The following is a 17,219-nucleotide window of genomic DNA, read 5'->3' as shown; positions in this document are numbered from 1 at the left end:
CGAACAAAGAGGATACGTTGAATGGGAGGTTTGTGATCCTTCTTTGTGCTTCAGGTTTTAGCCCCGTAAGACAAAGCCATGCCAATCTCCTTGAGCAGGTTCCGTGCGAGTATCCATGAGCCGCTAAGTCAGATGCATCTGCGGCTGCACTGATAATCTGATTAGTTACCAGCCCGCCTTCTTGTAATATCTCCTGGAAGTCCTGTTGATCTTCTTTCGGCAGCTTCTCTGTAAATCTCTCCAAAGAATCCCAGAGAGATCTATCGTACCGACCCAGCAGGGCGGAAGAACTGGCCACCTTCATAACCGAAGCCAATGTATTGCACATTTGTTTGCCCAGAGAATCCATATTTTTGCTGTCCTTCTCTGGCGGGGCAGTACAAGATGTAGCTGAATGTGCTTTCCTGGCTGCAGCCACTATCACGGAGTCCGGAGGTGGGACTGCGCGAAGAAAAAAACGGGTCCTTCTCTGGAGCCTTATATTTCTTGGATATCCGTGTGGGAACTGAGCCCACCGTGGCTGGGGTAAGGAAGGTCTGCATTGCTGGATTTAGCAGACCCGGTACCAAAGGTAGCAGAGGCTTTGCAGAAGACCTGTGGTGTAGAGTTTAAAAGATTACTGACGTTGAAACTGGAGGTGTGTACATAGTGATATTGAGCTTGTTGGAAACCCTGCAAATGACTTCATTAAAAGTTCCAAGGTTGTCTATTGGGGACACCCTGGATGGGGGTGTAGTGGATAGAGTAGGAGAGTAATCTCTAAATGGAAGACCTTGTTGACGTAGTTGTTGTTGGAGATCTACGTCTTCTTTTAGGGGTAGGAGAGCGACGAGATCTTGAACGCCCTCTTGATCTTGAACACCTTTTCACCGGTGATCGAGACCTTCTTGGGGACCTACGTGGAAGGGGTCCTCCAGAGACTCTGGGTGGCGATAGAGACTTGGAGAATTCCAGACCAGGAACTCTAGGGGGCACTTTCCTATGTCGAATACTCTCTAGCCATCGTGGCGATAAGTTTGTAGGAGACTTTTCTCTTGGAGCCGAAGATCCCTCCGGTGTGACTTGTATAATGTTCAGCCCAGGAGAAGATGACACTTCTCTAGACGTCGACCGCTGTGTCCTCGACATCGATCTTGGCTTTTCTGGTGAGTCTCCTGAAGTGGCAACAATTCTCTCCCTCGACGTCAAACGCTGCCTCGACGTCGACCCAGATAACGCCACCACCAACGTCAACAGCTGTGGAGACACACTTGAAGATTCGAGTCTCTGCGATGATGTTCTCGACGTCGGTCTCCTCGATGGTGACCAGGACCGTCTTCCCGACGTCAAACGTCGGCAGGAATGTGGTGCCTTTGACGTGGACTTCCTCGTCGTTGATCGCACCCTCGACGTCGACAGTCTGTGGGTCGGAGAGGGATTTTTCGTCGTCGATCCTCTCGACGCCGACCTTCGAGAAGGAGGTGGAGATCTCGACGCAGACAGGTGTCTCGACATAGACGGATGTTTCGACGGATGAGCCCGAAGTATGCCTCGACGTCGACTTACTTTTTGGTAACGGCAGTTCTCGTCTCTTCAGCAGTGATCTGTCCCTCGACATCGTGGAATGACTTACTCGTTTTCCTGATTTCGACGCCGACGGCGAGCACTCTGGAATCTGCTTTCTTCTGGAAGCTGGAGAAACAGATCGATACTTCTTTCCATGAGAGGAGGACTTCTTGGAATGAGACTCATGGCCACTTTTGGTTTTTCCTCTCTCCATCGACACATGAAGTCTGATCTTTTCTCGGTCACGCAGAGTTCTTTTAGAAAATTGTTGATAGTAGTAACACTTCTGTGGATTGTGTGAGGATGGCAAACACACAATACACACAGAGTGAGGGTCGGATTTCGCCATTATCTTCCCACAGGAAGGACATTTGTTAAACAAAAATGCCATTTCTGACATAAAAAGATAGTAAAAATGTCAGACAATAGTTAGAAACCAATACCAGCCAAGAAAAATGTCAAATTAAGTAGCAGAAAATCAATTTCTGACTGAAAAAAGTAAAAAAAATACCGAGCTCAAGCTCCAGGATCCTCACAAAAGGAGCCGGAAAAAAGAACTAACCTAACTGCCACCTGTGGTGCATGATGGGAGCAAGTGGATCCTGGAGGTCTTAAAGGCACGGTGTCCAGGTTCTCTGAAGCCTTAAAGGCAAGGTGCCAGTTTTTGTTATACGGTGATGATTATTCATCTATGCAGCCTAAGAACAAATTGCCTGCAATTGCCTGTTTTTCTTTAAGAAAATAAAGGATTGTTGTTGAACACTACTGCAGTATATGTTCTATGTTACAATATTTACATGTGATATTTTCTTATAGTAGAAATCCATGTACTTTTGGCATTTCAGTCTATTGTACATATTATAGGCTGCATATTTATTTGTGTATACATGTATACATGTATGTTTTGGAAGTACTATGTACTTGTGGTTCTAAACATACACATATATATGTATTTTTGTATAAGCTCCGGGGGCGCACACATGGGCGGGGATTATTCAGTGCTTATGACTATTGATGAGTATCCCCTGGAAGAGAAACCTGCAGTTTCCATGAGTTTTGTTAGCAAATCAGTGTCAGCACAAAATAGTTCAAATTATACTTCATCCTCGGATTGCATAGCTTGCTCTGTACAGAATTCAACATCGATGAACACATTGTTATGTTAAGTGAACTTATAAAGCACATGGTACCCACAGAAGGGTGCCCTGATGCTATAACACAAGACAGGGAGAACAGAATGCTTGTCAAACTGTTATGGAAAATAGCAAAAAGTTCCGTTCTAATCTCAGGTGGAGGGGCCTCTTATTCAAATGTTTAGGGGCCAGGTAGAAGAAAGCACTACTTCCACTTTGAGAGAAGATCAGTTGATGTGTGGGCTTGGCAGGGGAGACTGGGAATCCGTCTTGCAGCAGAGTTTTTAATTCTTTGCTTTTTAGACAACATTTTGGTAGCGATGTATAAATATAAGGCATTACTGTAATCCAGTCTGGATGTGATGAGGGCATGTATAATTTGTGTGAATCCGATGGGCATTTGAAGCTTTTCCTCAGTATTTTCAAGATATAGCAACAATAGGAGGAGATGTGGTTCATCTGTTATCACATAGAAAGATCTCTGTCTAGAATAAAACATAGATACCTAACAGAAGTGACCAGAAGAGAGGATTCACCTAGAGTGGATGGTCACCAGTCATTAGAATACAGGCTTGGGGAATTGTTTAACAAAAGGACCTCCATCTTCTCAAAATTAGATTTAAGGCAGATAAGGTGTATCCATTCAGTAACAGCATGCATATATCGAATCTAATCTAGTCGATTTGTATAGCGCATGGCTACCCGGAAGCTTCTCAGTGCTGAATCAACCAGTAGATCACAGTCAGTCCAGCTAAAATCAGAGCGGAGGAAGGTTAGGGAAAAGCCATGTCTGTAGGTCCTTGCTGAAGGCCGAGTCAGAATCTGACTGATGCAGTGTAAGATGCAAGGGGCTCCAGAATCTAGATGCCAGAAATTTAAAGGGGCAGCCACACCCATCTGAATCTATGAATACTGGGCGTTGTTGCAAGAGAACAGGTGGCTAATCTTAGGGCTCTACTTAGGTAGTAAGGTTCAACCAGGGGAAATGAATTTGAGGCCCATTCCTGTAGAAAGCCCTATAGGTGATGCACAGAGATTTAAATCAAACTCGTTGCACTATAGGTAGCCAATGAAGGTCAGCCAAGGCCCTCTCCTTTTGAATTGGTGCCTTAGAATTTTGAAGAGGAAATGAGCAGCAGCATTTTGGATTATTTGCAACCTCTTCTTTACAAAGCAAGGAGACCCAAAATATATGGAATTCTAGTAATCCAGCTAGGTGATAATCAAGGCCTGGACAACGAGTGTCTGAGCCAGAGGGGGCAAAAGATCTAGCACTTTCTTCAGAAGTCTGAGAATGCCAAAGCATTTTGCAGCTAGCCAGTTTGCCTGTCTTTCCATTGTATCTAACCAGATGCCCAGACTTTTTATTTTATTATTTGGGATTGGGGCAGTTCCTAGGCATTCCAGCCTGGGGTAAACGCTCTCTCTTAGCCTCATTATTTCCTAACAACATAAACTACCATAAGTATATATGCATGAACATTGTTTTTTGTCTTTGCAGGGTCATTAGAAAGGGAGAAGACAGTGTCTGTCTAGAACACCCTGCTTATCCAGATCTGTACTGCTTTACGACAGAGACTTGTCTCTTCCAAGACAGCATCTCATAATAAAACAACTGTTTTACGGCAGAAGGACATCATTTCAAAGAGCACAGAAAGCCACAAAGGATACTGCTCTTTAGATGTGTCTGTGCCCTCTTCATATATCACTATAAAATGGTTCTGCCACGAGTGGCTCTGTCACTAGAGCTCAAAACATAAAAGACAATTCTTAGAGTTTGAGAGTTCACTTGGTGTCCTAATCAGAATCTGCATTACTGGAGCCAACATACTGTTTATGAGCAGTTCTTGTAATGGTTTCCATAAGGGGATATTTAATCAGAATCAATGACATTGATGTTTTTAAAAGAGAGCTAGAGACCATTACCATTTTACCATATGCTGGTCATTTGCAAGATGTACACACCACAGACCTCAGGGGATGACTTACCTGAATCAACCCAAATTCACCAAGTTTCTTATTGAACTGTTTTCTGGTCCCAGCATACTCTGCAGTTGTTTCTAAAAGTAAATAAATGAAGTAAAACTAGTGGCAAACCAATGTTGACCACTGTTCTAAAAGTATCTGCACATTCAAAAATATACAACGCAAAAATCATACACGGTAATATATTTTTATATTTATGCAAAATGTACCCGAGTCCTGACTCAGCATTCTGTTCCCAAACCTGAAGATCCTTGCAGCACACTAGAAACTCACACTCATTGAAACCTTGCGCCCACTTTCACAGGCATTTAAACGTGTGGGATGTAGGAGGAATTATCTGGTTGCAAATCTACAAATTAGATGACTGAAAAAACCATGGGATTCTTTCACTTTATTTACTTGACATTATTTTACATTACACGGCTGACCCAATCTTCTTTGCACAGAAGGTAAAGGGTTGAAACAAAATGAATGCCATTTATGTGAACAACAAATGTAAAGTTTTATAGGAAGTGTCCAGAGCCAGAGATATAAATAATTGTGACATGAAGAACAAGTTACTTACCTTCGGTAACGATGTATCTGTAAGAAACATTAGTTAGTTAGATTCCTCACCTTAGAATATCCCCAGGCGTCAGGCTGGATCCAGAAGATTTTTGTAGCAATACCCCTTACGCGTCGCTAGGCGTCGTCTGCGGCTCCGCGTCCATCGTCGGCGTCGTGCGCCAGGATGACGTCGGAGTACTTAGACGCCGCCCTCGCGCGCTGACGTCAGTTCTTGTACATAGCTTTCCGCGCCAGGGACGCTGAGCCATGCAAGAGACCAACACTGGTGCCAAAAAACTAGGGCCCTGAAGGGAAGATCCTTAACCCTAGATATCGGTTTGCAGAACGGGGAGGCAGGGTGGGTCGGTGAGGAATCTAACTAATTTTTCTTACAGATACATCGTTACCGAAGGTAAGTAACTTGTTCATCTGAAAGAAACATGTTAGTTAGATTCTTCACCTTAGAATAGATACCCCAGCAATACCAACCCCGGAGGTGGGTCTGCGAACCAAGATCACACCAGAAAGTCCTGGAGAACAGAACGGCCAAAGTGGCCATCTCTCCGGACTTGACTGTCCAGGCAATAATGTCTGGCGAACGTGTGTAGTGAAGCCCACGTCGCCGCCTGACAGATCTCCTGCAAAGGGACTCCCCGTCCCAAAGCAGTAGTTGCGGCTGTGGCCCGGGTGGAATGGGCTCTAAGCCCGACAGGAGGGACCTTCTTCGCCAAAGAATAGCAGAGTTTAATACACAACACGACCCACCGCGAGATGGTCCGCTTGTGTACGGCTTTACCCTTCTTAGCTCCTACGTATCCAACAAAAAGTTGGTCGTCCACCCGGAACTGTTTTGTGCGGTCCAAATAAAAAGACAGCGCACGTTTTGGGTCCAGACGGTGGAGCCTCTCTTCATCTTTTGAAGGATGCGGAGGCGGAAAGAAGGTGGGCAGCGTGACCGATTGCCCGATGTGAAAGGAAGTCACGACTTTAGGAAGGAAAGAAGGACGTGTCCGGAGGACAACCTTATCCGGATGAACCGAAAGGAAGGGAGGTTTGATGGACAGAGCCTGGAGCTCACTCACCCGCCTAGCGGAGGTGATAGCCACCAGGAAGGCCATTTTTAGTGTCAGAAGACGAATGGGACAGTTGTGAAGGGGCTCAAAGGGAGCACGCATCAGATAAGTGAGAACGAGGTTCAAGTCCCACTGAGGCATTACGAAAGGGACAGGAGGGTATAAGTGAGTAATGCCCTTGAAAAAGCGTGAAACAATAGGGGACTTGTAAAGTGAAGGCTGATCAGGAAGCCGTAAGAAAGCAGAGATTGCAGCAAGATAACCTTTCAAGGTGCCCAGAGCAGAGCCCTGCTGGGCCAAGGAAAGATGAAAGAGGAGAACCTCAGAAAGAGGAGAGGAAAGGGGATCCACAGCCTTTGCTGTGCACCATGCCACAAATGTGTTCCACCGGCAGGCGTATACCGTCTTAGTGGAGGGACGCCTGGCTGCCAGAATGACATCACAGACTTCAGGAGGCAAGTCAAATGGCATCAACTGCCGCCGCTCAATCTCCACGCATGGAGGTGGAGGCTGGACAGGTTCGGGTGGAGGACTGTCCCCTGCTGCTGCGACAGAAGGTCCTCCCGAAGAGGGAGTCGTATCGGGGGATCGATGGACATACTGAGTAGCTCGGGATACCAGTACCTTCGTGCCCAATCCGGAGCCACAAGGATGACTTGGGCCCGGTCGCACCTGATCTTCTTCAGCACTCTGGGCAGAAGTGGTATAGGCGGAAAGGCGTACAACAGACCGCAACTCCACTCGCGACGAAAAGCGTCTTTGAGCGAGTGCCGCCTTGGAAATTCCAACGTGCAGAACTGCTGACATTGCGCGTTCTCTTCGGTGGCGAATAGATCTAACCAAGGCTCTCCCCACTGCAGAAAGAGACCTTGCGCCACGTCCGAGTTCAGACGCCATTCGTGATCCATCATGCACCGGCGGCTGAGTTCGTCTGCTCTGGCGTTCAGAGAGCCCGCCAGATGTTGAACCACCAGGGTGATGCCCTGATGTGCCAGCCATGTCCAGAAGCGCAGAGCCTCCTGACAAAGGGTCCAGGACCCCACCCCGCCCTGCTTGTTGCAATACCACATGGCGGTGGTGTTGTCCGTGAACACCTGCACGACACTTCCCCGGACAGAGGGAAGGAAGGCTTTCAGTGCAAGTCGGATCGCCCTCAGCTCCAATAGGTTGATATGGAGCCGAGTCTCCGCCGGAGACCAGAGTCCTCTGATCTCCGCCTCTCCCATATGGCCCCCCCCATCCCAGGAGGGACGCATCCGTCACTACTACGTGCTCCGGTTGGGGTAGGGAGAGGGATCTGCCGCTGACCCAATCGCGATTCGTGAGCCACCACTGCACATGCTTCGCAGTGCCCTCCGAGATCAAGACATGGTCGGACAGGTTGCCTCGATGCTGGGCCCACTGAAACTTCAGGTCCCACTGCAGAGCCCGCATCCGCCATCTGGCATGAGGTACCAACAGGATGCAGGAGGCCATCAGCCCCAGAAGCCGCAGCACCAACCTGACCGAAACCCAAGACAGAGGCTGGAAGATGGAAATCAGGGCCTGAATGTCTCGGACCCGCTATTCCGGCGGATAGACCCGGAACTGCGCCGAATCGAGAACCGCCCCTATGAAAAGGAGCTTCTGGGAGGGACTCAGATGCGACTTCGGCACATTGATGGAGAACCCCAGCGAGTGCAGGAGGTCTGCCGTAGTCTGGAGGTGGGAGACGACTTGCTGGGGCGAGCCCGCCTTCAACAGCCAGTCGTCGAGATAGGGGAAGACTGGAACCCCTGATCTGCGCAGATGAGCTGCGACCACCGCCATCACTTTCGTGAACACCCGAGGGGCACTGGTGAGGCCGAAGGGGAGCACGGTGAACTGAAAGTGCTCCTGATCCACCGTGAACCGCAGGTAACGCCGGTGGGCCGGCAGGACGGGGATGTGGAAATAAGCGTCCTGCAAGTCCAACGCTACCATCCAGTCTCCAGGGTCTAGGGCAGCGAGAACCTGAGCCAAAGTTAGCATCTTGAACCGTTCCTTCCGGAGGAAGGCGTTCACGCTCCGGAGGTCGAAGATCGGGCGTAGGCCCCCTTTGCCCTTCTTGGGAACCAGAAAGTAGTGGGAATAACAACCACGACCTACTTCTGGACCAGGAACGCGCTCGACGGCCTCTTTGGCCAAGAGGGCCGAAACTTCCTCCCGTAAAAGAGGCAAATGATCCCCCGACATACGGTGGTTCTGCGGTGGCATGGCTAGAGGGGTCGGCTCGAAGGGGAGGGAGTAGCCCCTTCGGACGATTTGCAGCACCCACCTGTCCAACGTGATGGTGCGCCAGTGGAGCAGGTGATGGCGAACTCTGCCGCCCACTGGCGTGGAATGGGCCTGAAAGCTCGGACTAGGAGGGCTTTGAGGCGGATGCTGCCGGGGTGGATGTGGACTGACCGGCACGTTGTCCTCCAGTTCCGCCTCGGCGGAAGCCACGCCCGCGACCGCGTGCAGGTTGGTTTTGCGGCCGGTGGCTGGGCGGACGTGAGGAGGCACCCCTTGCTTGGCCACAAAAGGGGCGAAAGGCGGAAGTTTGCGGCCGCGGGGCCGAGAGGCCCAAGGACTTGGCCGTGGCCCGTGAGTCCTTGAACCGAGCCAGCGCACTATCCGCCTTCTCACCAAAAAGGCGAGTGCCATCAAAGGGCATGTCCATGAGAGAAGTCTGGACATCCCCTGAAAAGGACGTGGATCTCAGCCAGGCGTGACGCCGAAGCGCCACCGTGGTGCTCATCGCCCGACCTAGCGAGTCCGTGGTGTCAAGTCCACACCTGATGGCATATCGTGCTGCATCTCGCCCGTCTGCAAGTGCTTGGGAGAGTCGTGTCCGGGCCTCCTCCGGACACAGAGGCAGCACGTCCTCCACCGTATCCCACAGAGAGTGGGAATAACGGTCCAAGATGCAAGCGGTATTTAAGGACCGCAGCCCTAGACTCAGGGACGAGAATAGTTTCTTGCCAAACTGTTCGAGCCTCTTGGATTCCCGATCCGGTGGAGCGGACGGGAAGGAGGATTGGGAAGTTGAGGCCTGGATAACCAGGCTCTCAGGGGTGGGGTGTTGAGAGAGGAAACTGGGGTCGCCGGAGCAGGGCGGTGGCGCCGGGCAACGTTCCGGTCCACAGGAGAGACTGTGGAGGGCTTGGACCAAGTGCCCTGTAGAACGTCTATGAGGGCCTCATTAAACTGCAGCAGAGGCTCAGTGGAGCTTGCTGTCGGTTGTAGGACCAAGGTGAGGACGTTCATCCTCACTGCCACAGCAGGCAACTCCAGCCCAAGGGCTTCGGCCGCCTTGTGCAGCACCACAGAAAAGGCTGCTCCCTCCTCCGAGGCCACAGTCGGAGGAGAGATAAAACCAGCGTCTGGAGAGGTATCCAGAACGCTGACATCCCCCAATTCCTCTGCCCAGTCCTGGGAAAGTTGGGCCTGTGCGGCCAGAGGGTCCTCCGACCCGTCCCAGTCGCCCTCGTCATCCGATTCCCGATAAACGGGAGGAATGATCGGAGCCGGACGGAAGATGAACCTGTCACCCATCGGCATCAGTGACAGCGCCGGACGGCGCCGTACCGGCGCCGGGTCCGGACCGGGGCTAAACTGGGAAACGATGTCGACCGGGGACGGCGTCGGCGGTGGAACCGGTGTCGGCGCCGGCAGAGGAGGCGTCGTGAGGTCGACCGGCGCCGACAGGGGTCCAGGCCTGGACCCCTCGGGGACCTGCGGCGTCGAGGCCCGTGCCGTCGATGGCGCCGGGGCCGAAGCCACCGGCTCGCGGGGTCGCCCAGTCGAACCTGCGGGGCCCGAAGGCGCAACGGCTGGCGTCGACGGCAGAGCCAGGCCCCTCATGGCCATGAGGAAGGCACTGACCTCCGCCGGAGTCGCGTCAGTCCCAGGGACCGGCGGGTATGGGGACTGACGCGGCTCCAGCGGAGCCGCGGTGGAGGAACCACTCGGACCCTCAGCCGGATCGTGCGACCGGAGAGGGGAGTCCTTAGAGCGATGTCGGCTCTTGGACTTCTTAGAATGTTTGGAGTGTTTGGACTTACCAGACGACCCCGACGAGCGATGACGATGGCTTCGACTCAGCGACCGGTCCTTGGACCTCCTCCTAGACCGGGACCGAGAGCGGCGCAGAGCCGAGTGCCGAAGCTCGAGTAGCTTACGGGACCGCTCCCGCCTAGCCTTCGACGTCAAGGCCTGGCAATCCAGGCACGACTCCGCATCGTGGTCGGCTCCCAAACAGTACAGGCACCGGCGATGGTGATCTGTCACCGACATCAAGCGATGACAGGCGTCACAGGACTTAAAACCAGGCATGCTACCGGCACCAGAGTCGAGTCGATGACCAAAAAGGGTTAAAAAGGTTAGTCAAAAAATGACTAGGGGTAAGCTCTCCCGGATCTGTGCTTACTGGCGCGGAAAAAAGAAGAACTGACGTCAGCGCGCGAGGGCGGCGTCTAAGTACTCCGACGACGTCATCCCGGCGCACGACGCCGACGACGGACGCGGAGCCGCCGACGACGCCTAGCGACGCGCAAGGGGTATTGTTACAAAAATCTTCCGGATCCAGCCTGACGCCTGGGGATATTCTAAGGTGAGGAATCTAACTAACGTGTTTCTTTCAGATGTATAATTTACAAATAACTCTGTATTAATTTATTCGTTTTCATTATTTCAAAGTGACCATCCGATGCAGTGCATTAACACGTATAAGAATGATATGCACATCAGTTTTTAAAAACCTGTTTAATGAACAAGCTCCATCTGGACCATTTTCTTTATTTTTATAAGATGACATTCCAAATCTTTAAGACATTTTGCAATCAAACCTATTGTGGTAATGCAGTAAAGGCAATCATTTGCAAATACATGACAGTTCATATAAATGGGGAAGTAAAATGAATGTGGTTATTATGTTGACACTTACCTAGTGCACAGCTACACAAACCTTCTTCAAGCACTATGTGTAGTTTACCAGCGGTATATACACATAACCAGTTCCAGCTGGGTAGATTTCTAAACTCACTTTATATTTAGAAAAGTCCTAGCCTAATGAACAAGATACTAACCTTTGGTAACACTCTTTCTGGTGGATAATCAAATTGTAGATTTCCCATCTTTAGACTATCCCCAGGTTCCAGACCAGATCTGGATGCTCTTGTGTGCTGATTTGTGGTGACTTGTGGCTGCACTATCCCTGCATACCACCCCAGAAGTAAAGGAGTGGAGCCTCATATAAGCGCCACCCCTGATCAGTGACATCAGATTCATGATCTTCCCCCTTCCACACCCTCAGACGGAAAGTCATTAAACACATTGCAGGATATAGTGTTCCAAAATATAACTGGGAATTTGATAATGTTCAGGGGTCAACTCCACAGAAGAGGGAGTTAGGAGGGCAGTGAGAAATCTGTGGTTAGATACAGTATGCACCAGAAAGACCGTTAACTAAGGTAACTATCTTTTTCTTATGATGGATACTTATAACCGCAGATTCCTCACATTCAGAATAAATACCAAACCAGTACCTCCCAAAGGCTCAGGGTCTAAAGAGTAGAGTCCAATTAGGAAATCTTGCAGGACTGGGCACACAAAATGGCCTGCCAGACCGACCTGGCTGTCAAGAAGTGAAGTAGTGTCTGCTGAATGTGTGACTCGACGCTCACATTGCTGTTTCGCAGATGTTAACAACCAGAACCTCTTGCTAATGTTGTTCTAGCAGCTTGGCACTTGTGGGATGAACCAGCAGCCCTTTATGCAGTAGCATCTTGGCCACTGGGAAGCAGATATTGATGCAAAGGACTAGAGTCCTTGGCCCTGTTGGAATAAGCCTGCAGGTCTTCAGGGTTGCCTCTTGGCTAGTGCGAAGAAGACTTTGATGCAAAAGACCATCCATCTTGAGAAGGCCCATTTCTGTGCCACCTTCCTTGCAGCCAGGGGCTGCTCCTCCATTTGAGCGGAGAAGCGTTGCCCCACTGCTTTCTCGCAGTGCGAGAAGCAGAAACATAAAATGGTATTTTAAATACCATTTTATGTTTCTGATTCTCACACTGCTAGAAAGCACAAAGCAGGGTATGCCTGGTTGGGGGCAGGCGGTTCGGGGAGGAGTGGCTTGCTCACGGTTGTGGGCCCTGACTGTTTGGTCGGCCCTCTGGGACCGACCAAACCACTCATGCGCACTCTACAGTTTCTCTATGTAGGCTGCATGCAGCCTACATAGAGAAAATGGCCTCCCCGGCTGGGCGCTGTCCGCACCAATCAAATCGCTGCCATTGCAGCGTTGTGATTGGCTTGGGGGTGGGGGGAGGCGAGGATGCATGTTTCCTGTTCCAGGAAACGGGACCCGGCCAGGAGCGGAGGCGGCACGGGACACGGTGAGGTAGGTTTTTTTTTTTAAACCCCCCCCCCCAAACGTGAGTAGCAGATAACCCCAAAAAGAGCGGACCATAAACATAATGTTCTTTTGTGTGGACAATTGAGAAGCTCTAAGCTTGTTTATGCTCAAGCTTATGGAGCGTCTCCCCCTTTTTTGAAAGGTGATTTGGTACTAAAAACACTGGCAGAGTAATATAGTGGCCAACGTGAAGAAGTGTCACAACTTTGGGTAAGAAAGCTGACCAGGTCTTCAGGGCGGTTGCACTAAAAGTGCCTGTAGATCACCCATGTGGTGCGCAGAGGCAATAGCAATCAAGAAAACTGTTTTGAGTGTCAGGAGTTGCAGTGAACAGCTGTGTATCAGCTCAAAGTGTGTGCACATAAGAAATGTCTACAATAAATTCAAATCACTTTGTGGCATATAAAATTGACTTAACTGGAAACATGCGAGTCAGAACCTTGATAAAACACATCAGAATAGGTGGTTTAAAGAGAGCGGGTTGATCAGTTAAATACAAAAAGGCTGAAGGGGCCAACAGATAAGACTTCATTATGAACACTGAAGGACCTTACAGGGCCAACAATAGAATATATATAGGGGGTGTGGCCTCTAATGTAATCCTGCTGAATCCTCACCATTTCCACCATTGCCGCACGCAATTGCCTGCCCCCATCCTCCGGCGCCAGGGGGGTCACAGTGGAGTCAGTGGAGGGCTGCAAGACCCATGTGGCATCACCGATACTATTCTCTCTGAAAGTTTCCCAGGACAGGCCTACGCAAGGAGTGCCGTCGCATCAGCTACACACAAGCTACACACAAGCCCCCAATGTAGCCGGACCAGGCTGTCAGCAAAGCTGGAGGGTGTGCAAGAGGCCTGGAGAGTGACAGAGCCGGGCTGAAGATTCCCTCCTCCCCACCCTGTGACCAAGCCCTGACAAAGCATGGGCTCCCGAGCAAGGATGAAGTAGTTGCAGGGGTTCAGGCTGGAAACAACACGTGGGATCAGTAAGACCGAGATGTTGCCATTGGGCTACAGGTGAACACTGAGCTGTACTTTAAAGAAAATTAAGGCTCTGTTGTGTCCAAGGTGGTGTTGTGGGAAGCATATAAGACGGTTCTCAGCGACAGCGCCCACAACTTGATAGCTGAAATGAAGAGGAAGAATGTAGGGCCCTGGAGCAGCTTGAGAGCTGGCTTCTGAAGATGGAGGGCGATCTGGGATCAGAGCTAGATTCCTCCAGGCATAGCCAGTTGTAACTCCTGAGAGTCGAATACCAATTATCACAAACAGGGCCACGGGTCCAGAGTCAAAGGGAGGTCAGCCTGGGACGATACCTGGTGGCCCCTCAGCCTGGGACGATACCTGGTGGCCAACCACGCTGGGAACAGCACCGACACCCACTGACCACGCACGCAACCTAGGATTCATCCTCGACTCCTCCATGTCGAAGTAGGTCAACGCCGTCTCTTCCTCCTGCTACAACACCCTCCGCATGCTGCGCAGGATCTACAAGTGGATCCCTACCGAAACGAGAAGAAGGGTGACTCAGGCCCTCGTCAGCAGCAGACTGGACTACGGCAACGCACTCTATGCAGGAATCCCGGCCAAACACCTTCGACGACTGCAACGCATCCAAAATGCCTCTGCCCGACTCATCCTCAACGTCCCTCGCCGCAGCCACATCACCCCCCACCTGAGAGACCTACACTGGCTCCCCGTCGACAAGTGGATCACCTTCAAGCTCCTCACCCACGCACACAAAGCACTCCACAACACCGGACCAGCCTACCTTAACAGCAGACTCAGCTTCCACACCCCCATCCGCCAGCTCCGCTCCGCCAGCCTCGCCCTCGCCGCCGTCCCCCGCATCCAACGAACGACCTCCGGCGGCAGATCCTTCTCCTTCCTCGCCGCCAAGACCTGGAACACCCTCCCTACCCACCTACGGCAGACCCAAGACCTGCTCACCTTCAGAAGACTCCTCAAGACCTGGCTCTTTGAGCAGTAGCTTATTTTAAAAAGATATAACGCAGTGAACGATGACAAAATTGCGGGGTGTCTTTGTGTGACAAGAAGCGGCGCAGTGTTGGTTGTACATGCTAGCAAGTAAAAAATAGTGCGCTAACCTTGCAAGCGGCTCTGCGGGTGCCTGATACGAGGAGGGAGGCACGGGAGTGTCTCAGGACAGACCTAAGGAAGGGGGGTTGAGAGGAATGAAGTAAACTGGCAATGGAGAGTGAAAAGGGAATGCCAGGAGCGGGCCGTGTGTTTACCTCTGGCGGAGAGAGAGAGAGGAGACCTGGTCCGAAGAATGACGGTCTGGCAGCCAAAGTGGGCGAAGGCAATGCGAGAATGGCGCAGGGAGGAGCCAGCAAGCGCTGTGGTGTGCTGGAGCTGTGGGAGGGAAAGGTAGTTAAAGGGGGAAGGGGGGGGGGGGGGGAAGCATGGGACTGCTGAATGCAGTGGCAATATCTAGCGTAGGCTTACCTTGATGGAGTAGCCGGAATCCCGGGAGGCCGGAGAGAGTTGTCCTTCAGGGCCTGGATGGATGGAGGGGGTTGGGAGGATTTCGGACAGCGGCAGTGGCTGCGAAACGGTACGGGACCGGAGCAATAAGAGCGTGAGAGGGTAGTTAGTGGGGAGGAGACTAGAGCAGGGATTTGCTCTGGCGAGTTGAAACTCAAGCGTGGGCTTACCTCAAAGGAGTCACCGGGGGCCGGAGGGAGCAAGAGTCTGCTGTCCCTTGGGGCGTAATGGCAGGGAAACAACGGGGTGGCTGGCGTGTTAAGTAGGCGGCATGGCCAGGACCAGGGGGAGGAAACACAGAAGGAGGACTGTGGAAACGATCAAGTCGGCCGAAAACAGTGGCCATGATGGAAAGGGGTGCTGCAGTGGCGGACATCTTGTAATGGTGAAAAGGAAGTGAAGTGAATTTCCTCAGGTGCTGGCTACAGACAACAGTGCAGTATGGTGCTTTAGTGCTCAAGCCTTGGATAATGAATAACTGTTCAGTACATATTAACAGTTTATGTAATACATTACTGACCATGGTGAATAAAAGCATTTACTTGGTGGTAACACTTGTATGAGAGTTGGGAAAAGTAACAGGCAGGACTTCAATGTAATACAATGTAGTTACTGGAGGAAAAAATGCCATAATGTGTAGCCACGGTGTTTATACATTTACATTGTTCGCTTCAAACTGGAGCAGTTTGGGCTGATAGTGGCAGTCATGTTGGCTGAGAGCAACTGAGGTGAAAAATTCATTAATGCAAAATTGCACTTGTTTACAGCAAGGATGTCCAGTCCTCTGTTCTATTGAGCCCATTATTGATGGAATCAAAGAGGATGATTGACTTGAATTCCTCTCTGTTTAGCAATTGGGCCATATTGCCACCCATTTGGGGTAACTTCAGCGATTTGAGGACTGTCCAACATAAGTCGTCTTCGTTGTGATTGGCATCAGAGAAATGTTCAACAAGAGGAGCGTTCAGTGTCTTGCATCGGATGCGACTTCTGTGTTGACAAATTCTGGTCTTGACTCTTTGCGTAGTTTGTCCAATGTATATTTTCAAACAGGGACATTGGATGAGATAGATAACGTTGCAAGAGTTACAATTGGTGAATGCTTGACAGTGCACTGTAATCTTAAACATGAAGCTTTTGCCCTCAATGGTGAACACACAAACATTGCACGAACCACATTTCGAATGACCAATGATGGGGGACAGACCCCAGCTAGCAGGAAGAGTAGTGTTGGAGGCGACAGGTAATGCAGCCCTAACAAGGTGATCCTTCAAATTTTTGCATTTTTTGAAGGCGAATAGAGGTTTATCGATGGTGAGGTTGCCTGCATTCAAAATAGACCAATGGTGCAGTATCGTCTTTCTCAATTTGTTGGATACCAGGGAAAAAGTAGTTACACACGCAATTCTCTGCAGTTCTTTTTTAGGTTTGAGGGTCAGAAGGACTTCTCTGGGACAGTACCAGGCTCTCTTAGAAGCATTTTTTACAATTCTTTTTGGGTAACCCCTGTCTTTTAGTTTAGAGGCCAGAACAGTTGATTCTCTGAAGTAGTCCGCCTTACATGAGCAGTTTCTCCTAATTCTCAAAAATTGAGAATACGGCAACGAATCCCTTAGAGCCCTAGGGTGATTGCTGGCGTAGTTGAGGAGGGTGTTGCGTTCAGTAGGTTTGCGGTACAGGCGTGTTAGTAGTTCGCCATCGTTGTGAAAAATAGTGAGATCTAAAAATGCTATAGAGTCAGTGTCAGTAGTGATGGTAAAGGATAGCCCAGAGCAATTGTTCATCCAGTGTAGGAATTGGCGTAGGACATCGACGTTTTGTCTCCAAATAATGAAGATGTCGTCGATGTATGTACGCCAAAAGGCGATACCTGGAAAGAAGGGGTTTGAAGAGGTCAGAATGACATTAGATGTTGATCCCACAGTATTAAGAGCTAGGGATCGAAACGTCGACTTGTTTAGCAACACCACAATTTAACCACTGTGTAAATCATATTGTGTTGTTTGCTGGTA

The 17,219-nt window shown here is 50.3% G+C and overlaps 1 protein-coding gene across 1 annotated transcript in view; it reads right to left on the bottom strand.

Moving 5' to 3' along the window:
• ACAD9 (acyl-CoA dehydrogenase family member 9) overlaps positions 1 to 17,219 on the bottom strand; it is a 344,154-nt gene that overhangs the window by 172,198 nt on the left and 154,737 nt on the right. Inside the window, exon 10 of the mRNA XM_085624840.1 lies at positions 4,668 to 4,738. Within this exon, the coding sequence (XP_085480966.1) occupies positions 4,668 to 4,738 (71 nt within the window). The remainder of the gene's footprint in view (positions 1 to 4,667; positions 4,739 to 17,219) is intronic.

The sequence above is a fragment of the Triturus cristatus genome, chromosome 9 (genome assembly GCF_964204655.1).
Source record: "Triturus cristatus chromosome 9, aTriCri1.1, whole genome shotgun sequence".
NCBI lineage: Eukaryota > Metazoa > Chordata > Amphibia > Caudata > Salamandridae > Triturus > Triturus cristatus.
This window is presented reverse-complemented; position numbering and strand designations above follow the sequence as displayed.